A 26,570-nucleotide genomic window follows, 5' to 3' on the forward strand; every position below is an offset into this window, starting at 1 on the left:
ACATCATCGAATTGATGAATTGTATATTATTCAGTTGTAGGTTATATTAGCCAATTATCACATTGGCAAATTTAAGTTACTAAAACACAGGACTGTACTAGGATTTTTAGCGCGATACCCATTTGCGGCTCTTGGTTAGTGCTGTGTATTTTTTTTATCGTAGCATATTCTGTAATAATATTTCGATTTTAGTATCTTTATACTATAATAATGTTAACTGTAAATAATATAATAGGTTTCAATGAATGGATTATACAGAAGTTTATTTATTGTATTTAGAAAGGGTACAAGGCGATTTTATACATTGGCTGAATTAGAAGATATTATAAATGACCCCCATTTCTTGGATGACGATGAAGATGATGCAATCGATATTGTTAAATTGCCAACCGATAACGTCGATGATGTGTCTGGTGTTGAAGAAATAGATGACAACATACTAGAAGACACTTCCCCTTAAAATATTCCCGACAAATTGGAGATACATTCAGCTGCTGTAAATACTAAATCAATATCACCGCTAAATGAAAAGACATCTGATGAGACTCAATAAGACTCAAAACGAAATCCCCTAGAAACAATAAAAGAAAACTGAAGCTAGGAACTAAAAACTCCTGTAGAGGTGTTCGAGATGCTATTTGATGACGACATTATGTGTGATATAGTAAAACAATCTGTCACATATGCTGGACAGAATAACAGACATGACTTTACGTTCTCGGTGGATTGTCTAAGAAAGTTTCTGGGATTTTTTATGCTTACCATACCATTATGGTATATGGTATTATGGTATCATATGCAAGCCGGTATCTACGTAGAGAGTTTTTGGAACAAGTCAGGTTGAGATGTTGAGAAGGTTAACCAAGTGAGGTAGACGCTGTAGTGAAACTCACCAAGAACCGGTGAATTTGTAGAAATTTAGTGGAAATTTACTCTCTGTAATTTGGCAGATTAGGATAGAGTAACCACCATTTTTGTTAAATATCTAAGGGATTTGTGCAGTGTACCAGAATATTGAAATTATTTAAAGCAGCGTATAGGGTGTGCCCCATCTGCCGGTGAGTTTGTCCCAACCTCATTTTTATTTGTCTCTGGTCGTCTTCCCAGACCAGTTTGAAGTGAAGCAGCCCCTTTTGTATAGCAGAGGTTCCAGTAATTCCGTTTAACCCTCAGGAATTGTTGTGCTTGTTTAAGTGAAAATAAAGGTAACGTTTTTGTGTTTAAACTTCCAAAATAAAAATAGACTTTTTTTCTTCTAATAATTGCTTACATAATTAAATAATAAATAATATAAATAAAAGGTTTTAATAATTGGTATTGTAAATCTTAGGGTGTGGCTATGCTGTCATTTTAATTCTATCTGTTAAATTAAATATTGACATATGACAGCTAGCCTTTAATTTGTTGTAACATTTTTTTATTTTTTTGTTTGTTTGTAGAAAAGGTTAACCTTTATGGGATTTTCATTTTAAAAACATATATTTAATTTTGATAATCTATTTCTGCCAGTTATAAATAACCTAATAACAGTTTTGTAGCAATCCCCACGTCTTGTGAGTTTGTAAACAGATAGGATATAATAATATGTAAGTTTTGTTTTATTTTGGTATAAACCCATGTAATTATAAATATCATAATTACTTCTGCTTATTTGTATATGTAACTGTTTGTTTGAAATAGAAATAAATGTTTATTTCATTTCTCTGAACTATTTTGTTTATTTTAGTTTAGAAAAATCTCCTAACCTTGTTCTGTCTTTACTTTTTTAGGAAGAAAGAGCCTTTTTTTTTCTTCATCCAGCAAGACTAAGACCCTTCGAAGCGGCGCCCTTATTTCAAATTGCTAGAAGTCTTTTTCTTGTTGTCCCTATTTGCCCAGTTGTCCAGGAGATTCAATCCGACCCCTTGTCATTCAACTTATCCACGACCCCAGCTCTCCAATTAACCCCTGAGTGCCGTACGCATAAGTTTCGATTTGTTTTGCTTGCCCTATCTTCGCCCTCAGTAATTTCTATCCCCAATCTTCTACCCCTTATAATCTTACCCTATGGTAGGCAAAATATTTTCGTTACAATATATTGAATTTAGTGTAAATTAATGTCTATCTTTAATAAAATATGTTTTTGATAATTAACCGTTTTTTTTATGGCACCTGCCACGATCCCCAGTTGGGACACTCAAAAAACACAAAAAAAAATACCAATTTTTAAATTTTATTAAATAAACTACACTCGCGATCATAAAATCCGGGTCACCTTAAAAATTTCAAGTCTATTGAATATTTTTGCCTCTGGTGCAGTAATAACCTTTTTTTAGGCTAATGTATTTTTATTTGTCATTAATGTTTGTTTTGAAAGAAAAAAACAACGGTTTTTTATTGTTTTTATTGAAAAAGCAGAAAACAAACCAAATTGTTGATAAAACAGACATACGAAAAAAAATTGAAAATACAGAACGTGGTGAAACATCAGTGAAATTTCAGTGACTAATATCGTGTATTGCCTCCCATTGCTCTAATAACCTTTTGCAGACGACGGAGCATACTCTCAATTCTTCTCCGGATTACATGTTGTGGTAAGTTATTCCACTCTCTCACTAACAGATCTTTAAGCTCCTTTGCGTTGTTAGGAGGTGGTGTATGGGTTTGAATACGTTTTTTCAAATCGTCCCAGAGATGTTCGATGGGATTCAGGTCCGGAGACCTAGCTGGCCGGGGTAACCTCGTAATTCCAACCCGTCTAAGTATTGCATGCTGATCCTGGCAACGTGCGGTCGCGCATTGTCCTGCATAAAAACGGCGTCTTCTCCAAGTCTCGCCATGGTGGGCATAACATGTTCTTCCAGAATCTCCGTAATGTACCTTCGTGCAGTTAGGGACCCATTTTCGATGAAGGGTAATTCTGTGCGGAAGTCGGAAGATACACCTCCCCAAGCCATGGACGAGCCTCCACCAAATCACATTCTTGGAGCAATGCAAGCTTGTGAAAATCGTTCACCGGTTCTCCTCCAAACTCTTACACGTCCATCGGATCCAGTTAGGCAGAAACGGGATTCATCTGAGAATAACACTTTGCTCCAATCATTAATTCTCCAATGCGCGTATTGTGGAGCAAAAGCTAGTCGTGCAACTCGATGCGCCCGGCGAAGTGGCGGTCCTGTAGCCATTACCCGAGAAGATAGTCCAGAAGAACAAAGTCTTCTCCTGACTGTTGCAACGCTAACATTGCAATTTCGTACTTCCTGTAGACGATTTCGATGCACAACCGAAGTTGAGATCCGGTTTCGTAAAGCCTGAAACATAAGTAAACGGTCATCTCGTGCCGTGGTCGTTCTTCTTCGCCCAGATCCAGGTCGTCTGGTTAGCAAACCCGTCTCCTGAAAGCGTTGAAGCACTCGTTGAATCGTAGAAAGGCTTACGCCAACAGTTCTTGCGACTTGTCGTTGAGTGTGACCGTCTTCCACAAGCGCAACAATGCGTGCCGTTTCAACAACAGTCAAAGGCATTTTTGGCAAAAATAAACAATAATAAACACTAATAATGGCACTAATACACACAAATGGTGGCAATAATAAACGTTTGTTTGTTGCGTTTGAACAGAAAGTCGAAGCACAAATGAGACATTTAAAACAAGCGGCAGTTACAGGTACCGTTCATTTTGGGAAGTGTATAGTTTTCCGCGAAATTGGCATTATTGGAATTCTATTCTACAAAGGAAACCACTAAGGCAACAACAATTCTCAGAAACATGCATTAGTTTGTATTTGTGTTATTATTATTTACTATAAAGCTCGTTAAAAATGAAATAACGGTGATTTTCAAGGTGACCCGGATTTTATGATCGCGAGTGTATATATCTTTTTAGACAAAAAGGCAAACTTTTAACAAAAAAAAATAGAAAAAAAAATTAGCAGGGAATGGGTTAACTCAATTTAAGTTATATCTTTATATAAAATAAGGTTATGGATAAATTTAGATGAAATGGTTTTATTATATTTTTCTTTTTGTTTTAACCAATTTTTAATGTTTTTTTTTTGCAGTTAAACAAATAATTGGAATAATTAATGTAACTACTTGGGCTTCCGGGATATTAACGCCAGCTATAAGAATTTAACAAGGAGTCTTCAAGCACCTAGCATGACCATTTAGATCACGAAGATAATGAGTGACAGTACCATAAATCTTTCTGAATTCTATGTTTGGTGTGAGTTTAAAAGTCGATCTGCTCAACTTTTTTAGACTCGAAATTGCCGATAAATTTTCAGTTAGTCATTTAAAGAGACAAACGCTTATTGAATTAAGTAGTTTTCTTATGTCTGCACCTACTGGTTTGGCCAAAAAACATTTCATTCTTTTTGGTTTAATGTAACTTAAATGCAAATAAAAACGAAAGTAGAAAGCTTATTTTATAATGAAAAAATTGTTTAGCATGCAGTTAACTAATTTTTTAATAGAGAATATATGTGGGTCGAAAAATAAATAAGGATTTAACAAATTGCAATTTTGTATAAAGCTGTGACAAAAATAAGTTGAATTCAAAATACTCAAATGAATGTAATCATAAATCGTTAGGTATGTCGTTTTCGTTTAATTCTTTTTCTTAATGAATTGCATATAATGAAGAGTATTCTAATTTTTGAAGTCTGTATTTTTGTTTCCTCGCTAGATGACCCAAATACTCCCGCATTGTCTCTTTAATAGTAATTAGTATTTCAGGTACTTGTTCATTCGACGCAGTGTGATGATTCAGTTGAACTAGCGTATTCTCAATGTATTTTTGTATTTTTTAAGAGTCTAGGCTTCTATACCGTACAGTAAGGTACTAAAAACATAATCTTAATAGTCTAATAAAAATTTTGATTATAAGTTGTTGGAGCAGGTATGCGATGCGACGTCTTACACGCTTTTTGACCAGGCTCCATATAAATATGCTTAATAGGACTAAGGTCCATACTTAAGCAGGCTCCATATAAATTTGCTCAATAGGACTAAGGCCCGGACTTTAAGCAGGCTAGTCAATTTTTGAAATACAAACCAGTTTAAAGATACTATGTTACAATCCTTATTACCACATTATCTTGCATTAGCAGAAAACCATTGCCAATAAACCCAGCTTATAGCATTATATGATATTGTAAGGTCTCTATTATGTATCTACTTGCTGTTAATACTCATGTCCCAATAATAATCTGCGTGTCCCTCAAAACAAATACTTGCACAAAACATTAATGAGATACCACCAAAAGTAACCCGGTGTGACCGAGTGAAGGCAGCATAACGTTCTTCGGTTCTTCCATAGACCTTATTTAGACTATATTTTCCATAAATTGATATTATAGACTCATCCGTAAACGATATTTTTTGTTTATTGACCAATTGGCGTATTCATAGACAAATGCAAGACAAATTATTCGTCCATGAGTTTGCTGAGGATGGTTTTTAGGGATGGGGCTCAAGAAATCGTATATAAGTTTCATGCACAGTTGAACGACTAACATTAAATTGTCTTATATCTTCATCTTCATCGTTTTCCGGCAATGTAAATCTGAACAGACTTTTAATATTTCTCCATCGTTAATAAGAAATACTTCACTGTAAGGAGGCCAGTAAAAAGGTCCTAACCGCCATTCTTCTCTATTTAACCATAGGCCCTGGAGGGATTTCTCTTTCCTCTAGTTCTTTTTCAATTCCCTCTCTCCAGCTTCTTCTCGGTCTTCCTCTTTTTCTTCTTCCTTGTGGTGTCCACGTCAAAATCTGTTTCGGAATCCTGTCATCTGGCATTCTCTGTACATGGCCGTACCATATTTACTGTTTTGTTTTTATGTCATCAACTATTGTATGCTTGACTCCAATCATTTCTCGTATTCTCTCATTTGGTATCCGATCTCTTCTTGATTTGCCTGCTGCTCTTCTCCAGAAGTCCATTTCTGTTGCTAGTAACAGTTTCTCTGTTCTTTGTTTCATTGGCCAAACTTCACTGCCATGTGTGATTACACTTTTAAGTATGGTGTTGTATAGGAGTTGTTTGTTCGCTGTAGATATTGTTTGGTCCCACAGATTGCCGTTCATCATGGATGTGGCTTTTCTACCCTGTATGTTTCTGTCTTTTATAGCAGCATCGAGTGTTCCAACTTGAGTTATCTTTGTATCCAGGTACTTGTATTCATCACAGTGTCTAATTTCTACCTATTTCTAAAAAAAAAATGTGTCAAACATACTAAAAAGAGAGCTGGTACACATTTTTGGGTAGGTATTTGAGGCATTCCGAAAATTTTTCAGATACATTTTCCGTAATATCCTAATACAGAAACGCAAACTTGGCTGGAAGGTAGCGGTCATTTAACAACCCCTAAATTAAAACACATGTAAAAATTTTTATTACAAAAAATATCTTTGTGAAAACTTCGTTAGCGATGTTGTGCACTTTTTGAAAGAGGAAATAGCATTGAATAAGCGACAGATTTTTGCGACCGTCACCGCTACCGAGTGTCGCCTACACCCATATTCTTAACTCCAAATTTTCTTATCCATTGTGTTATAGTCATACCACGATATATTTTAAATAGTATTGGTCAGTGATATGAGTCCTGGGTAATACCGTTCGTGTGTGAGAAGTTTGTTGGTAGTTGGTCTTCTCTGTATAGCTGTAGAGACGAAATTAGAAAGTGATCAAACAAAAGGATAACATATTATTTCTTATTTATTGTCAGAATCTATAACTTTTTTAGCTTGTGCTACTTTTTTAAAACCATACGTAAATCAATGCTTATATTATTTTCTAATAGTTTTTTTTTGTAAAAGCAACTGAAGAAGTTGTCTAATGACAAAAACTCTTTAATAATAGTTTGTAGTGATTATGCATATCAGATTTATTAATAGCATTTATAGAAATGTTATTTACATAAATGTCATTAATAATATTATATATCACAGTATCTTCCGTATAAAATTTAGAGTTGATTTAATGCCAATACCAAATTACCAAATTCACCTTAAACGACGTTCGGTGAGATAAAAAAACCAAAAAAAAACTAGCAAAAATATTTCACTTACCAGGTAAATTAATTCCTGACATCAACAATTTATCAGGTAGTTCGCTAATGCGTTTCGGCCTTGCTACTTCTAGTTTTTTATTTAGGATGCCTGTAACAAAAAAATATATATTAATGACTCGATTTTAATAATATTTTATTAATAGAAGCTAAAGTGGTGATCAAAAATATTGCTTATCTGTTGTATCAAGAATAAAATTATAAAGCTGTACAGAAAGCTCTATCCTTTGTACTATGTAAAATCTTAGAATATTCAGACGATTTTCAAAAGAACAATATTGAAAGTAACAATCAGAAACATGTGTTAGTAGTTTTGTCTTAAAATTAGGCGAGGCAATGAAGCAATAAACCTAATAAATTTTTGTAGTTGGATGAATCTCAATGAACCTCATCGCATTCGATTCGTAAAAGTGCCAGGAAATTTTGTGATCAAAAACATTGGGAATTGGATCAAAACATTGGATTCAGTGGGGCTTACAATAATAGAAACACAGACTCAACTTACGCACTTCACCTTCAGACAAAGAAAATAAACACAACCAGAAGTGGTTACAATAGTTACATCAAGCAACTATAAAAAACACTGTTATATTTTTCCATTTATGATATACTAAATATAAAACGCGAAGCGGACTATAGTAAAATTGGAGAAACGAGTAAATTGATCCACTAATTACGAGCTTTCAAATGATTTGAAGTATTAACATAATTGACATACTTTGACTTTAAGTATTAACTATAAGTTTACATCGCCGTGGTAATATTTGTGTTTAGCAACCCCAAAAACATCCGGAAGCGGGCTCCATGTCCCTTTTCCCTGTTTCAACTATTTTGGTCCCAAAATTGGCTTTTTTTAAATAACCTAAAACTCCAGGAGTTGAAGTCCACCCTAAGCACCAGATAGCTCGAAGGCAATCGCCCTGATATTGGTATTCAGCAACCTCGACAAATCGAAAGTAATGACTTTCGAGTTATTTCGAAAGAAAATAACATAAAAACTCCAGGAGGCGAGCTCCACCCTCGGCACCAGGTACCTAGACGACCATCGTCGTTATCATATTCACGTTCAACGATCTCTAAAACCCCGAGTAATGACTGTCGACTATTTAGAATGAAATTAACATGAAACTCCCGAAGACGAGATCCATTCTGTATACCAAGTAGCTCGAGGACCATCGTCAACCTCCGATTAAAAAATTGCACTCATTCCTGTTGATATTTTCCGAGTTAAAATTTTTTCTTATTCTTAGTCAAAAATGCCATTTTCAGTGTACTACTATAAACTTTGTTCAAAAACTTTCCTGGCACTTTCCCGAATCGAATGCAAAAGTTGACTAGCGAATTCATCCTGCATAAGTGCTTCGTTCCTCGCTAATAATAAAAGCGGCAAAACAGACGGCTAGGACTGAATACGAAGATCTACATATAATAAATATCAATAATTTATCATTTTTTTTTAATAATATCTAATTAATATACACATTTTTTACTTTTAAAGGGGGATGTAAAGTTAGTCCGCGTCCGCAGCAAAATACTGCACATGCACCCTATGTAATCTAAATGAACTAAATGAACTAAATGAACTAAATGAACTAAATGAACTAAATGAACTAAATGAACTAAATGAACTAAATGAACTCAATGAACTAAATGAACTCAATGAACTAAATGAACTAAATGAACTAAATGAACTAAATGAACTAAATGAACTAAATGAACTAAATGAACTAAATGAACTAAATGAACTAAATGAACTAAATGAACTAAATGAACTAAATGAACTAAATGAACTAAATGAAATAAATGAACTAAATGAACTAAATGAACTAAATGAACTAAATGAACTAAATGAACTAAATGAACTAAATGAACTAAATGAACTAAATGAACTAAATGAACTAAATGAACTAAATGAACTAAATGAACTAAATGAACTAAATGAACTAAATGAACTAAATGAACTAAATGAACTAAATGAACTAAATGAACTAAATGAACTAAATGAACTAAATGAACTAAATGAACTAAATGAACTAAATGAACTAAATGAACTAAATGAACTAAATGAACTAAATGAACTAAATGAACTAAATGAACTAAATGAACTAAATGAACTAAATGAACTAAATGAACTAAATGAACTAAATGAACTAAATGAACTAAATGAACTAAATGAACTAAATGAACTAAATGAACTAAATGAACTAAATGAACTAAATGAACTAAATGAACTAAATGAACTAAATGAACTAAATGAACTAAATGAACTAAATGAACTAAATGAACTAAATGAACTAAATGAACTAAATGAACTAAATGAACTAAATGAACTAAATGAACTAAATGAACTAAATGAACTAAATGAACTAAATGAACTAAATGAACTAAATGAACTAAATGAACTAAATGAACTAAATGAACTAAATGAACTAAATGAACTAAATGAACTAAATGAAATAAATGACCAAAATGAACTAACTAAATGAACTAAATGAACTAAATGAACTAAATGAACTAAATGAACTAAATGAACTAAATGAACTAAATGAACTAAATGAACTAAATGAACTAAATGAACTAAATGAACTAAATGAACTAAATGAACTAAATGAAATAAATGAACTAAATGAACTAAATGAACTAAATGAACTAAATGAACTAAATGAACTAAATGAACTAAATGAACTAAATGAACTAAATGAACAAAATGAACTAAATGAACTAAATGAACTAAATGAACTAAATGAACTAAATGAACTAAATGAACTAAATGAACTAAATGAACTAAATGAACTAAATGAACTAAATGAACTAAATGAACTAAATGAACTAAATGAACTAAATGAACTAAATGAACTAAATGAACTAAATGAACTAAATGAATTAATGAACTAAATGAACTAAATTAATTAAATGAACCAAATGAACTAAATAAACTAAAACTGAATGAACTAAGTTATTAAGATGACACTGCCAACAAATTGACCTTCTAAAGACCAACTGACAAAAGAACTTGAACCCAGTCTACGAGCTTGCCAACTTAATGTAGAAAGGCATAGGTACAGCAAAATGCCAAATTCTGCACAGATTATTAACAGAAAATGATATTGATCTAATCCCAATACGAGAAACCCGTACAGAAAATGAAGTCCAATTGAGTTCAATAGGAAAAATCTCAGGCTATAATCTACTTGGTGGAACCTATATGCGGCACCTAAACAGTACCGCAAAGTCAAAGCTGATTACATCTCTTAAATATGCAGAGAGATAGAGGAACATAGCTGTCGAAATGCACCGAGGGATTTATTTCAGAAGATCAAACTCCTTACCTGAGAATTTAAATCTCAAACGTGGTCTGTAATAAATAATGAAGGTAATCTAAAGAGCGGTACTGACGAAATATTGGAAACATGGCGAAACTACTGTGGTGGGCCATATAAAAATAACGAGGTACCAGCAGAAAATCAATGGCCTTCTGACTACCCTACTGTCTTACTTGCTGAAGTCATAGATGCAATTAAATCGCTAAAGAGAAATAAATCTCCAGGCATTGATTCAACACCAGGTGAAATACTACAGTTACTAGGTAACAAAGGATTACATATCATCCATTCTATCTGTATCGCTGTTTGGAATTCAGGAAAATGGCCATCTGATTGGTGTACCCCAATTTATATCCCGCTACACAAAAAAGGAACTACTACCAGATGTGAAAACTACCGCACACTGTCACTAATAATACGTGTTAGTAAAATATTGTTGCATATCATCAAAAACAGATTGATCACCTGTCTACATTAGCAAATACCTCAGCAACAAGCGGGGTTTGTAAAGGGTAATGATACACGGGAACAAATCCTGAACCTGAGAAAACTCACTGAAAAGTCTAGAGAATTTCAAGCACCTATGATTATATGCTTCGTTGACTACCAAAAGGCATTTGATTGTGTAAGTTGGATAAATCTGTAATCCATTTTAATAGAAATAGGCACATCAATGCACCTGGTGACACTTATTAAACATCTGTACCAGTCCAATATAGCAACAGTACGACTAGATCAGAAGTTCTCAAACGAATTCAAGACCGAGAGAGGTGTTGGACAAGGATACGTGTTTTCACCTGACTTATTCAACATTTATGGTGAGCAAGTCAAGAAAGATGGATTTAGATGGATGGGCCGGTGGAGTAACAGTGGCTGGTAGGAAAATCTCAAATTTAAGATTTGCTGATGACTCTACACTTATAGCAGCAAAAGAGCAAGAAATGTTTAATCTCCTGCGAAGAGTTGAGTACGAAAGCAATAAAGTTGGTATGAAAATTAATAAAGAGAAGACAAAAATAATGGTGGTCGACAGATTCCACACTACTCAACTGACTAACATGTTACAGGAATACCAGATAGTGGACAGTTTTGTCTATCTCGGGTCTAAAATAACTAACGATGGTAACTATGAAGCAGAAGTTCGGAGACGTATTGGTATGGCAAAAAATGCGATGAGTCGCCTAACAAAAGTTTCGAAAGACAGATCTATCTCTCAAAATATCAAGATGAGACTGGTGAATGGCCTTGTATTCTCAATATTTCTACACGGGGCAGAGACTCGGACTCTTCGCGGACATCAGCGCCAAAAAATTGATGCCTTTAAGATGTGGTGCTGGAGTAGAATGCTGCGCATACCTTAGACAGCTCATAGAACAAACGTTTCCATTCTAAACCAACACGAGATTAAAAAAAGGCTATATATAATATGTCTGCAACATATTCTGCAATTTTTCGATCACAGCCTCACAATGTGATCGGAATGGGGAAACAACAAGAGTGAGCTACGTATATACGCTCAAACATGGAAAATACAGCCTTAATTTCCAGTTCTACCAAGAACAACACCCACCACGTAACTAAGAAAATCGGCGATATCACAATAGCAAATATTTATTTATTTCTTGTAATGTATTGTCCTGTTTACTTATACACAAAACGTAACTGTGATGTAGCCATACGCTAAATAAATAATCAATAATTTGAAATAAAAGCACTGAACGAAATGAAAAGAGGTGTTAAAAAAGAAAATGGAAAAATTATAAAACTAAATAAAATTTATTAATAAAAGTGAATAAAAATAGCACTAGATCTTCGGGCTTGATCTTCATTGAGCTTAAATGATAATATTTTAACTGTAGTTTTCCCTTTTGAACGATAATTACTAAAATAAAGCGAGTTATCTGAAAAAGACACCGTTAGATCAAAATTCACATGTTCATACTCCTTATAAGTCGTAAATAACTGTAACATTATATACTTAAGTGACGTAAGATTCTTTCTATAATAAATCGACATCATCATGGACACTAAAGGTTATAAAAACTTTTATGCGTACTGCCTACGCTATTAAAGGTTGTTTTGTGAATGGGCGAAGAGTTTCAACATCAACTTTTGTTTGGGAACTTGGTCGATTCGTTTTTTATAATATAATAGGTGCAATTCTGGTTTAGTAGTTTATACTAACAATGTAGTTTAAAGTTTATTGTTAAAAATATCAATTGGAGAAATACTTTTTTTTAATTCATCTCTTTATGGTCCGGTCCGGTCCAAGTTATAATGTTATTTGAACTTTTAATCACTCAATTAGAAAATAAATATTAAGGAATATCGTAAAACAGTACATTATTTTATCAGAATCTTATACACACACTCAATAATATAAGAAAACTGGAACGAAATGAGTAAAAATTGTCCATAAATCGCAAAATATGATTCCCGAACTGTTTTCCTGTGAATGTTGAAAAAACCACAAAATTTGTAATTAAAATTATATATATTTTTACATGTTTACACTTTCAGTCCGGAAATAATTTACAAATAATCTTATTGTAAAAACCTATTTCCCAGAATATTGCTATGGCTATGGGCTATGCCCCTAGTCTGAGGCAGCAAGAATCCTCCGACTGATAATAGCAAAATCTACAGTATGAGAGGCACACGGAGTGTTAGAATCTTTTATGCTTCCGGAAAATTTAAAAATATTGTTTAAGAGATCCAACGCTAAAAATTGTCAATCATGAGTAAAAGCGAATTACGATGGCGTGACACAGGAAGATGCAGACACAAATATGATACATTGTATTATTGCGGCAGCGATAACGGCGACTCACAGCCTAGAAATGGAATAAGAATTCTCGTTATCAAGGGAAATCTAGAAATACATCCTAATCTGTGTCCGAATAAGTGACTTAATTTTGCTCTTACACCTATGTGCCTCTCCACTTAATATTAACCTGCACAAATATAGACTGTACTACAGAAACTAAGTATAATATATTCACTATTTATATAATACATTCCCAGAAAGAAAATTCTGTATAAAAAGCTTAGTATAACATTAAAAACCTAAAAATCCAACGAAATCACATACGTCTTGGTTTGATTTTAATGTCAAAATTGGCAAAGGGCGTAGATCAGATGTCCTAGCGGAATATGGCCTGACAGAAAGCATTGAACCTGTTTGGCATGCAGCACATGTTACAAGTTACATCCAAACATGCTGTATACTTGAGTCTCTGGTGATAATCCAACACGTATAATAAATAATCAGATACATTATATTCTTATAAAAAAATATTTAAAAAACTAAGGCAGTAGAGTTACAACATACCCTGGAGTAGATATTGGATCTGAATACAACATTTTAGTCCCCGACACACGAGTCAAACCAAAAATTATTTCAGACGTCAACACAAGTAAAATCGAAAAAGATGCAAAAAATTACATGAAAGAAATAAGAACAACCGAAAAAGTTGACACAACATGAAAATTATTCAAGAATGGATGACGGAAGAAATACTAGACGTTATGGCATATAGAAGACAATGCAAGGAACAAGTAGAATATAGAAGAAAATTAAGAGAAATATCACAAAAAATACGAGCGGCTATAGAAAAGTGAATCGCGAATGTATGTACAGAAATCGAAGAATTAGAAAATAAGCATGATATGTTCAATAAGCGCAGTAGAGTATGCAACGGTTGAGCCTGGAAAATTTTTGTATCTCAATTGCATTGTAAAACACGCCCTCTCCGCATGCGCAGTAGCAACTATAATATTTTAATCAGGGACTAAACATCGCGACCCTATTATTCTATTTTCGTGGGCTTTGCGCCAGCTATCAAATGTCCTTTGTCACTTCTTAAACAGACCAATCGTCTGGGATGTTTTCTATCACTTTGCGTTTTTCAATTATTTTCCTCCTCTGTTATCTGGCACTTCTTAGTCGGTCAATTCTTTTCTGTCGTTTGTCTCCTTCTTTCTTGTATGTCGTCTTCTTAGTCTAAAAGTTTATGAATTTTCTGGCATGTATGATAAAAAAAACCACTTAAATTATAGTAGATAATGAACGAAACAGTATTGATAAAATGCTTGAAAGATGGAATAGAACTGAATATAATATATAATCTAACTTAATTGTTTGAAGATGACAAGCCAAACATACAGGGCAATATAAAGCAATAAGAAAGCCCTGAGATTTTAAAATATGTAGTTCTTTGTGTCACAAAATCAAGAAACCTGGGCTAGAGAATATCTCAATTGAACTTACAAATTAAACACAATGTGGATCTAGATCAGTGCTTAAATTAAGCTTTTTAGCGATATGTAAGTATAGTACTGGTTAAACACCTGACGAATGGCTTGTTTTTATAGCATTTTCAGAGGAAAATTTGGCAAAACGATGCAATGAATACTATAACATAGTTCATGGAATATAAAAACATAACCTCATGGTTTAGAGACGAAGTGAAGACAAAATGCGAAGAAAAAAGAAAGCCTTTTTACAATACAGAACACAACAAATAGAACAGGCATACAGCCACTATAGACAAATCAGAAATGAAACAAATACTTTAACAACCAAAGTGATAACAAATAAACTGAACGATATTATAATACTAGCAGAAGAACAAACAGGTTTTAGGTCAGGAAGATCTTGCACCGACGCTATATTTATAATAAGGCAAGTGCAAGAGAAATCATTAGAATACAACAAACCAGCTTATCTGGTTTTGTTATCACGTTTTGTGAACCTTAAGAAGTCATTTGACAGGGTCAAATTAAAGGATCTTATCCACTTATTGTGCGCAAGAGAGAAACCTCTAGGAATAATCAAAACGATCGAAACTAATAAAATAGCGCAATAAAAGTAAAAGTAGAAGAAGAAATGAAGCTGGCAATAGGACAAGACGAGGAGATTCCCTGAGTCCTCTACTGTTCAACAACAAAACAACTTAAAATAATATGCTACGCAGACGACGCCATACTACTTTTTCGAAGTAAAGATGAAGAAGAAGACAAAGAAGACAAAATGCATGATTACAACAGCAAATTTCCTAAGATGTAAATTTGAGCTGGAAGGTCAGATAATAGAACAAGTGATTGAGTTTTAATATCTAGGCATCACATTATCAAAGAATCCACAGAAGTGGAAAATCAAGTGAATAGAGCAAACAGAGCCTCAGGTTGCCTGAAGGAAACAATATGGAGAAATAAAAATATCGGTAAAGAAATGAAAGGCAGAATTCACAAAACAGTCATCAGACCAATAATGACATACGTGGCAGAAACACGACCTGACACAGAGAGGACAAAAATAATGTTAGAAACAGCAAAGATAAAAACATTATGAAACAGACCTAGAAGTACATACATACGACGTAGATGCTAGATGGAGAACATCAAGGACTGGGTAAGAAATAGAAGAGTAGAATGGAACGACCATATAAGCCCAATGACAACAAATAGAGTAGTAAAGACGGCAAAAGATAGTTCCCAATAGAGAGACGATCAGTAAGAAGATCAGGGATGCATTAAATCCTCGCTGGTATTCAATATCTACTTGGATATAATTTTCAAACAGCGCGACAAAGAGTTTGAAGTGAAATTAATGTTAAACTAATTAATATTATTATAACATGCTGATGGCACTGCCATCTTGCGTGATTAGTATCCAGGGCTTTCAAGAGCTGTTACATTGTTAGAAGACAGGAAGAAAATCGGTCTGAAATGGTTTTCGTTAAGACAAAATTTTGATTTTCAGCCAACAGCCGCTTGCATTCAGGAAGCGGATGGCGGCTCATTTGGATAAGAAAAAACAATAATTATAGATAATATTTGAAACGATTTCTGGAAGACTTGGAGTAAAACCTTAATGTACATAAAATCTTTGTAGACTTCTAACAAGCGTATGAGTCTATCAAATAAAATCTTTGTAGAATTCAAACAAGCGTATGAGTCTGTCAACAGGGATACGCCGTGGAAGGATGGGTGAAAATAGGAGTCTCAAGGTAGCTGGTGAAATTAGTACAGATGTGTTAGTACGTTTCTGCCAACTAAAGTTAATTCTCGTAGTATTGTAGAAGATAAAGCACATTTGGTCACCCGTCTGACGAAAGAATAACAAAAAACTTTATTTTTAACATGACGAAAGCAAAAGAAGATCAAGCACATTTAGTGGCCAGTTTAACGAATGAATCCCAATGAATTTCTATTTTTAACATGATAAAAGAAAAATTACGCACTTTTATTTACTGAAATACAAAATATAATGTTTTCTCGACAAGAAGCCAAATTAGACAATTTTAGAAACTGTTCTCGGGTGGGCTGCTTGACAGAACATTATAATTTGATAATAACGAAGTAATGAAGAGATAGAAATTTCAAATTAAGAATTTATTAGTATTACGGTAATATCATAATAAACCATAACTACTAATTTCATTATAAATAACAAGATCAAATTGTCTTGAAAACCTCGTCCTCCTTGGGATTTATTGTAAAGAAAAAACCTTCCTTTGAAGATTAATTTTAAGTAAAGAATAATAGCTTCCCTGTCTGATCATTTTAATCTTTTAATTCAACAATTTGCACACCAAATAAGGACAATATTTGTTTAGTATTTATAGGTTGTGTGTTGCTACAAATCCGCACAATATGTGTTGCTACAAACCATAATGCAGGGAAAACGAAGTATTGGAAGAAGACGCATCTCCTGGCTCAATAATCTGAGAAAGTGGTATAATTGCAGTTCCGTCGACTTATTCAGAGCTGCAATCTCAAAAGTGAAAATAGCTGTGATGATTACCAACCTCCTTAGAGGAGACGGTACCTAAAGAAGAATTTATAGGTTATTTTGCATAAATTTTGATCATTTTTTACAGGAAATATTTTATTTCGTCATTTTTATCCTCACCATTTTGTAATTATAGGGGTAAAAAATATAACAGATGCAAAAAAATAATATAATGAAGTGTAGGTATATCAACAGGGTTTCTTTCAACGTAAAACAAAGAAAAACAATGTTAAGATCTATAGGCACCGTAATCTATAATGCCTGAAAAGAAGAATATAATTATTTTGGATTTATTCGTAATGTTTCTGTTGTCTTCTTTTGCTTCACATTAATACTTTCTAAGATTTTACTGTTGAACCTTAGACTTTAATGTTGAAAACCTCATAAAACAATCACTACCTAATGGAAATATTCTAAAGGTTGTGGTGAATGGAGTTATACCATCAAAGACTTATTCGAAGAACTCTCATCGCAAGCACGTATGAAACAAAATGAAAATTAACAAACAAAGCGACCATATTAATTCTTGACATGTTAAGAAAAACAGCCATTCAACATTTTTGCTTACGCCTAAGTAGGTTTTTATAGGGTTTTATTAGCCATTGAAATTGCTCGATCTATAGTGAACAGTACAAAAACTCATTTATAATAGTTTTTATGAGAATGTCGACCCGTAGGACAAAGGCGCTTTATTATATATACGAGTATAGAAAGTATTCTAAGAAGTTTTTTATCGACAATTTGGTAGAAAATGTTTGCATTGGGTAGAATTTTCATCATATTTTGATCCCATAAATTAAAATAATAAAAAGACACGTTACAATTCCGGAATAAATATTCGATTTTACCAATATTCAACGAACACAGATTTACATGAAATCTAACAATTCAATAAAAAAAATTCAAAAAATTCGATATTTTTCCTCATTTTTTCGCCGATATCTCAAGAACTATTGGCTTTAAAATAATTTTGTGTCGACATAAAAGTTTTATAATTACATTTTACATAAGATAGTGCTAGTTTTAAATCTTATAGAATTATTATTGAAAAAATACTAAAAAACACAAAAAAAAGTTTAAATAAGATTTTTTGTAGGTTTATTTTCCTTACTAAAATCAAACTTCGAACTTTCACACTAGGACCGAGAAAGAAAACTCTAATATGTATGTTTAATCATAACACAAAATTTCATCAAAATCTATTTAACAGTTTTTTCAAAATAATTTTGCTTCTAGATAGTTGAAAATTTTTTACATATAGAATAGCATTCAAGACCTAAGTACTTCAAACCCATTTTGAAAAATTAAAATTCGTCGATTAGAAAAGCCAAGAGAATTTAAAAAAAATTGTTTAAATTTAAGGCTTTTAAACAATTTGAATAACTTCCACGAGTTGTTGATCGATTTTAAAAAGAAAGAAAAAATATGATCGATCAAATACTTGAAAATATGATCGGTCAAAGTTGACAGCGATTACAATAAAAATATAAGCTCCTAAGATCTGCTTTTTAAACAAAAACCTTTAGTATCTAAAGCAATAATTGGGTACAAATTTACATTACTTACAGACCACTACAAGTTGGTTCAAATGTCAATTAAAAGTAGCCCGTCCTTAAAAATTTCCATTATCTCCGCTATAACCAATTTTGATGTTTTTTATTAAATCGGAGTCTCGCGAGCCAAAAAAATCATATATTGCATTTGCAAATACGTAATAATAAAATTTATAGGTTCTTTAAACAACCAAAAATTCGCACAATAGGAGCCTCAACTCAATATAACTCAATATAACCTCAACCTAAACCACGTCACCATCGACGGTATAAATGACCCGTCCTCTATTCCCAGCACCAGTAATGCATTGATTAGTGATTAGTATAGTAGTGTCTGGAGGCTCGGGAGACTGAGAACCCGGAAGCCCTGAAGAAGACATTGAAGAGGATGTCGAAAGCTCGGCGCAATGAGAATCAAGACGCGGTTCAACCCGGAAAACTGTCAAGTTTAATATTAATTCCTGTAATAGTATTAATCTTAGCGATATATATATATATATATATATATATATATATATATATATATATATATATATATATATATATATATGAAAAGCACTAAGTTCTCGGGAAGAACCGCGTTGATAATTTAATGCTCGACGTTTTGGCACCCATTTTGGAGCCATTTTCAATATGGATACGATTCCGTTCGAGTTCGGGGTCTCAATCTGCCTACTCCCCTCACTCGTGACGTACCAGTATTGTAACCGTCAAACGGCACTGAGGTCTCAATTTGCCTACTCCTCAGTGTCGAGTGACCAATTAAATTGAAAGGATGCCAGAAAAGAACTTTCATTTATCAATCAACTTTCAACCTAACCTACTTAATCTGCAGTAGGACAACAATGTTATAGAATATATTACTAAGTTCAGCAGTTTGAACTCATTTGAACTCTACAGACTGGAGTTAGGAGCTTGAAAAAATGGTTTAAAATCTTCCAGGACATTACAGAAGCTACTACCAAAAAATTTAATAAAAACGATTAGCTGTAACTGCAAAAATGACTGCCCCAAAACATGTAGTTGCTTTAAACATAGTGTGAAATGTTCTGATTACTGTACTCATTGCCAAGACCAATTTACAAAAAATGCAGTAATTTCCAAGACATCTACGGAAATCGAAGTGCACATTGATTATGACGAAAAGATAGCCACAGAAAAAAAATTGAGGATGTCGTAATAGAATTTCTTGAAAAAAATGCATATCAATTAGAAAAAAAAAAAGAGATCGATGATGACGACGTAGTAAAGAATATGATACTCAGCCAAACTGTAAAAAGCTTAGGAAGACTATGATACTCAGCCAAACTGTATAAAGCCTAGAATGGAATATTAAATATATAATGGAATATAATTAAATTATAATAAAAATATTAAAATAAAAATAACTGTTATAAGCATTTTTGAAAGCATTTATTTTTTAATTAATGAAAGGTTTTTGTTAAGAAACATATCTTAGAACCTTATATTTTTATTGTAAACCGCAGTTCACTTTGAACGATCATAACTGTTGAACTAATAAACCGACTATTATTTATTTTATTATTTTCTTATTTTTTTAAGATTCTTCCAAAGCACTTTTAATACCCGTTTTGAAAATTAAAATCGATCAACAATTCATGAAGTTATTTAAATTTTTTATAAGCCTAAAATTTAAACAATTTTTTAAAAATTTCCTAGGCTTTTCTAATAGACGGATTTTAATTTTTCAAAATGAATTTAAAATCTTGGGTGCTCTTCTATATCCAAAAACATTATCAAGTATCTAAAAGTTTTAGTTTTTGACCTGAATAATTTTGAAAATTATTCATTAAAAATTATAATGCAAAAGTTATTGAATCTATTTGAATGAAATTTAGTGTGATGATTAAACATATTAAAATTGTTTTCTGTCTCGGAATATGAAGATCCTATATTCAATAATTTTAGTATTGTAACTAAACTCGCAAAAAAACCTTTTTAACTGTTTTTTTTTTCTGTTTTCTGTTTTTCTGTATTTTTTGATAAGGTTTGAAACAAACATTATCTTACGTAGAATATACTTACAAAACTTTTATGTCTGATACAAAATTGTTCCTAAACCAACAGTGCTTGAGATAAATGCGACAAAAGGGGGAAAATAACTCGCGCATAATGAAATTATCATTTGTAGTGATATTTTGGAGCTATTTATGCAAAAAGCAGCGTTTATATGCTTTACAAATAACTTAACAGGTCTACTAACAATTATACTGTGATAATTCTGCGTTGTGATACCATATGAATCACCAGCCATCAACTTTTTTAGTTTATTTCTGAACAATATGTATCACCCGTGATACCGTGCTAAGTGTAGTTTAAATGACCATTAATATTGTTGGTATATAAAATCGAGCAAACAGAGTAAGTCGGTGGGACTTAAGTGAACTTAATAGCATGTCGGACAAGTTGGCATCACGGGTGATTCATTAGAATCAAGTTACAAAAGGAATAGAAAAATAGCAGGATCTGACGTAAAAAGTTACTATTATTAAAATAATCTCGCATTGTTTGCTGAATATTTTATTATAAAAAGTTACATAACACAAAATAACACAAAAATATTATCCTAGTGTCTTTTTTAAAAACATTCCAAACATAACGCCGGAGCATTTAGGTAACTAATACGAATAGTAGAAAGCAGTTTAGCCTTTTTTGCTGCTACTTTAGACTTTTTGTAAATTTCTTACTCTTTCTGGTAACAACCAATACATATTTTTCTCTTTTTAAAGTTATACTTCTATACGCGCGCTCCACGTTGGTAATTTGTATGGGAGTGAATCTGTGAAATCATTACATATGTAAGATAATAAGTAAGAGAGAGAGACAGAAGATATATTTTCTCTTCCTTCCTCTCTCAAATATAAAAATATTCCTTTTGTATATATAATTTAATATTATATATATTATATAAAGATATATATACATATAATATTATATATATAATAAAATATTTATTAATATTGTTATTTATGTGATATGTTTTGTATTATTTATTAAATGTTCATACTTATATTAGTCTTTTGTATTTCAAAATAGTATATATATATATATATATATATATATATATATATATATATATATATACCCGGTATTTAGGCGGCACACGCCCTTCCGTAGGGATCTATGGAGGAATATCACCAAGCCGCAAGCCCTTATCTCTTGCCGTACTGCTCCACCATAGGCCGATCAGATACCAGCATATTCTAGACTAAGCCGCATATTCATTTAGAATTTTAAACTGCTGCGTTAGCCTTTTTGTTTTCTGTACACCGAGCTGGGGATTGAACTGACATCTCTCGCAGTGAAGCGAAGGAGAAGCCAGCCGCCCAGCCCGCTTGGCTATCGATCCGATAATAAATCACTGTATGATCCAGAACTGTCAATTTTGAAATACGTTTTTGTCATGTCCTCGGTAGTATAGTAGTCAGTACCCCGCCTGCCACGCGGGAGACCGGGGTTCGATTCCCAGTCGGGGAGGACTTTTTTAAAGTTATATTTCTATACGCGCGCTCCACGTTGGAAATTTGTATGGGAGTGAATCTGTGAAATCATTACATATGTAAGATAATGAGTAAGAGAGAGACAGAAGATATATTTTCTCTCTCTTCCTCTCTCGAATATAAAAATGTTCCTTTGGTATATATAATTTAATATTATATATATATTATATAAAGATATATATATATATATATATATATATATATATATATATATATATATATATACATATAATATTATATATACAATAAAATATTTATTAATATTATTATTTATGTGATATGTTTTGTATTATTTATTAAATATTCATAATTATATTAGTCTTTTGTATTTCAAAATAATAATCTCAATAAATCACTGTATGATCCAGAACTGTCAATTTTGAAATACGTTTGTGTCATGTCCTCAGTAGTATAGTAGTCAGTATCCCCTCCTGTCACGCGGGAGACCGGGGTTCGATTCCCAGTCGGGGAGGACTTTTTTATTCATATTATTACATGGTAAATTAAACATATATGCGTAAGTAGAAAAGTTATGTATATTATTGTCATTTTTAAATACTTATGAATATTGCATTTTAATTTGTATTGTATTATTATATTGAATTATGTTGGACTGTATTGTAGTGTATTTTTTTATGTATATTATTGTCATTTTTAAATGCTTATGAATATTGCATTTTAATTTGTATTGTATTATTATATTAATAACAAAATAAACAATGAATTTTACTGCAGAGTATGTGTAAAAAAATGTTTGCATTCAACTCCTTTCCTACATATATGAAAATAAAAATATACATTTTCATCAAAATATTAATTCAATCCTTCATTTGCTATACTCCTATTACAGGTCAAAAGTTGTTTATTAATTGTTAGTAAGTTGTTATTAATTATGTTTCTCTTTCTGCTATGTCTTACCTATAGCATTACATATGTAATGATTGTGCAGATTGACTCCCAAATAAATTTGTAACGGCGAATGCGTGTATAGAAGTGTAACTTCCACCGGCAGTCCCACTGGACTGCCACACCCGTTTTTTTTATTATAGTTTGTTTTTTCAGTCGTATCTGGTTCATTCATATACCATGTAAATCTCCAGTGATCACAAGCAAATTACTCCTAAAAGTTATTCCGGTATCATATTTAAGTCGTTCAAAGCTACACCTATAAATCGAAGAATAAATTTATAGCCGCAATGTGCTTGGTATCAGGCAAAAGCCTATGCAAGTTTATGCCGGTACTGAAGCTCGTGTATCACTGTTGATTCATATGGGAGCCAACCTGTTAAAACAGATACCGACTAGACTATTAAGGGAATGTGTAGACTATGTTGACCGAATATGTCGATTAACTTAACCGTAAAATCATAGTGCAAAAAAAAACAGTACAGAATACACGACAACATCAAAATACTGGATCAAAAAGCTAGACAATTACCACAATTAGACAGTTACTGGTATAAAGTATAAACCACTACATAAAACACAGTTTTAAACTAAAAAGAAGGAGAAAGCGACTTTATTTATTATTTTTTATTATTAATTCATATACACAACAGCAGTGTTGAAATAAAACCAAAAATACTACTCGAATTTGGTATTCCAAGATGTTTAATTTCTTTAATTGCGTAATTATTCAAATATCTTCTAATGCATTACTACTTCAACAGCCGGTGCCAATTTCATCTATAACCTACTTATACAACTATTTGTCTAAGAAAAAAACTTAAAGTGAGTCAATACGGAAGATTCTTTTTGCGAAGGTCACCACGTGTTCCTTCCCCTTTCTGGGTCACGGTCGAATCATGTGCATATTTTAAACACCGAAGACAATGTTACACTTCTCGTTACATAATTCTGGTAGTCCTCATTTTCATAACGCATTATACGCTTCGGTTGAATGGTACGTAGGCGACCCGGCGAAAAAGGTAATGCAATAAAAATTGATAATTCGACCATATTAGGCCGAGAAGAAACAGTCGTGGTGTGAGATGTTGGTATTTAATTTGGTTTATTTACTTTATTTATGAAGTATTTACGAAAGTAGATTCATAAACGATTCTTACAAAATGATTTTCAGGTGTTAAATTAATTCTTTGAGCACAAGGATAAACAAACACACATACAATAACTACAGTATGATCATTGATTACTTGTATCATCAAAGTACTTTATACCAGTGAGAATAACTATCAAGCACGGAATATTTTTATAAATCTACACATTACATACTGAAGAAAGTAGTTCAGAAAATGAGTCACTCCAATATGAGGCACAGTGATGAAACTTTGTCTGATCTCCACCAATTATTGTTGTGGGAAAGTTTATTGAATTCGTTTCCTCAGTGGGTACAGTACCAAATATTTTAGGACCAAGGACTGTTAACGAGATTCCTTCGATATAAGTAAGCAGACTTCACGGCGATGATTCCTTATGTGTTTGGTTTAATCGGGTTGTACTTAGCGAGAAATAAAGCGTAATAAATTGATACTGTACTGCACATTTAATAACTAGAGACTATTTACACAGCATACAGAATATTTACATAGTGTTCTGGGGGCGCGCGAATATAGCGAAAACTAAATGCACTTTTTCACTGCATTTTTGAGACTCAGAGATCGATAGAGTACCGAGACCACACACACCCGCACATTCGGCTTGCAAGTTGAGAACACAAATCACACCTGCGATTCCTTTGACTTGAACCAATCTTTATCTAAAAGTGTCGACAGGGCGGCGTCAGTTATAATCCAAGGCCCTTATAAGGTATTTATGACACAAATATCCTGCAGGCAAAAAGTACAGTCTGTCGCATAAGATCCAAGCCAATATGTGAGAGAACGAAAAATATACTAAAATTAATATAACATTTTATATTTACAACAGCACAGAGAGGAGTGCTTTTTCCCCTTCTGTGGTCACTCCTAGAGGATGACTTGATATCGCTTCTTGACGCACAGGGGGTAAAAGTGCAATCCTATGCGGATGATATAGTAATTTTGTTAACAGGAAAATACAATACGGAAATGTTTTATCCAGTACACTCCAACAAACATTAAAGATCCTTATTAGGTGGTACGACAGGGAAAACTCTCTGTAAAGGAACGGTTTCGTTGGTGAGTCTCGAGACTGCGATTGAGTCGCAATAGCGACTACGACTACATTGATGGCACTGGTTTTATACAATTTACACATATACGTTTTGGTTGACGCCGTTCAGTCGCAGACCAGTACGATCGAGCCACAGCAGTTGCGACTCGGCTGCTAGGTGAACCATTAAAATCGCAGTCGTTCAATAAAAATGGCCAAGTTCAATGCAAATGAAGTTGAGATATTGGTGAGAGAAGTTCAGATTTTTTATTACGAACACGAAAACAATAAAAATGTATAAGTAAACAAAGAGAATGCCTGGAAAAAATAGCATGTTCAGTTAGAAAATAAATATATCGTGTTTCCCACATCGTTCCTTTTGTAATAATTCCAGTTGTAGCCATTCTTTGTCTTCCTCTTCTTGTAAGAGAATTGTACTTAAAAGATCACTGTTATTCATTTTGTCGGTATCAGTCAACTAAACGACTTAAACCATGCACATCATACAACATGATCTTTTAAACTAATCCAAATCAAAACATAATGACGGTATTAGATTTTTGTTTCGATACAGGGCAGCGGCAAGCCGCTTATACGTATTTCGACCTCTTTAAGTCTCCTCAGAGCGGTATAGCCACTGCTCAAAATCGAAACAAAATCTATCCCGTCGTAGACCAATAGTTATCAATATAACTATTTACGGACGTAGCTACGCCATCTAATAACAAAAAGAGAAATCATACAATTTCTACCTGCCGAAACCGAATTCAAATTTTTACCACTGTGCCTTCCAAAACTTGCAAAGCAAACAGCTTGATAAATTACTCGGTAAGGGAATCTAAAAATTGCATTCCACCTGTCGTTCATCATGGTTAAAATTCGTAGTGAATTCAGTTTTTGGTACTCCGAACGGAGTAAAGAAATAAAACATAATGACGGTATTAGATTTTAATCAAAATCAATCAAATAAACACAATCGCATGAAATAAGAGGCGCACAAAATAAAACACTCTATATTGCGACTGCGACTGCAGTCAATCGCAGTCGCAAGTCACAGCCGCTCGAGCGGCAATAACGAAACCGTACCTTAAATCCTAGTAATCAGTTTCACAAAGAGACGGATCTAGATAATGTGGATGGCCGCTCCAGTAATACTATATAAACAACTTAAATGGAGTGCCTATCTGAAAAGAATATCCACCAAAGCGAAGCTTTCCTCTTTGGCGAAGGATGTCAAA

The 26,570-nt window shown here is 32.9% G+C and overlaps 1 protein-coding gene across 3 annotated transcripts in view; it reads right to left on the minus strand.

The window, feature by feature from the left end:
- The window catches only part of LOC140450377 (puratrophin-1-like), a 1,292,549-nt gene that overhangs the window by 230,416 nt on the left and 1,035,563 nt on the right, over window positions 1–26,570 (minus strand). For all 3 annotated transcript variants that reach the window (XM_072543974.1, XM_072543973.1, XM_072543975.1), the window contains one exon: window positions 7,051–7,140. In XM_072543974.1, coding sequence (XP_072400075.1) covers window positions 7,051–7,140 — 90 coding nt within the window. The remainder of the gene's footprint in view (window positions 1–7,050; window positions 7,141–26,570) is intronic.

Source organism: Diabrotica undecimpunctata, chromosome 9, assembly GCF_040954645.1.
Source record: "Diabrotica undecimpunctata isolate CICGRU chromosome 9, icDiaUnde3, whole genome shotgun sequence".
In the NCBI taxonomy this organism is placed as follows: Eukaryota; Metazoa; Arthropoda; class Insecta; order Coleoptera; family Chrysomelidae; genus Diabrotica; species Diabrotica undecimpunctata.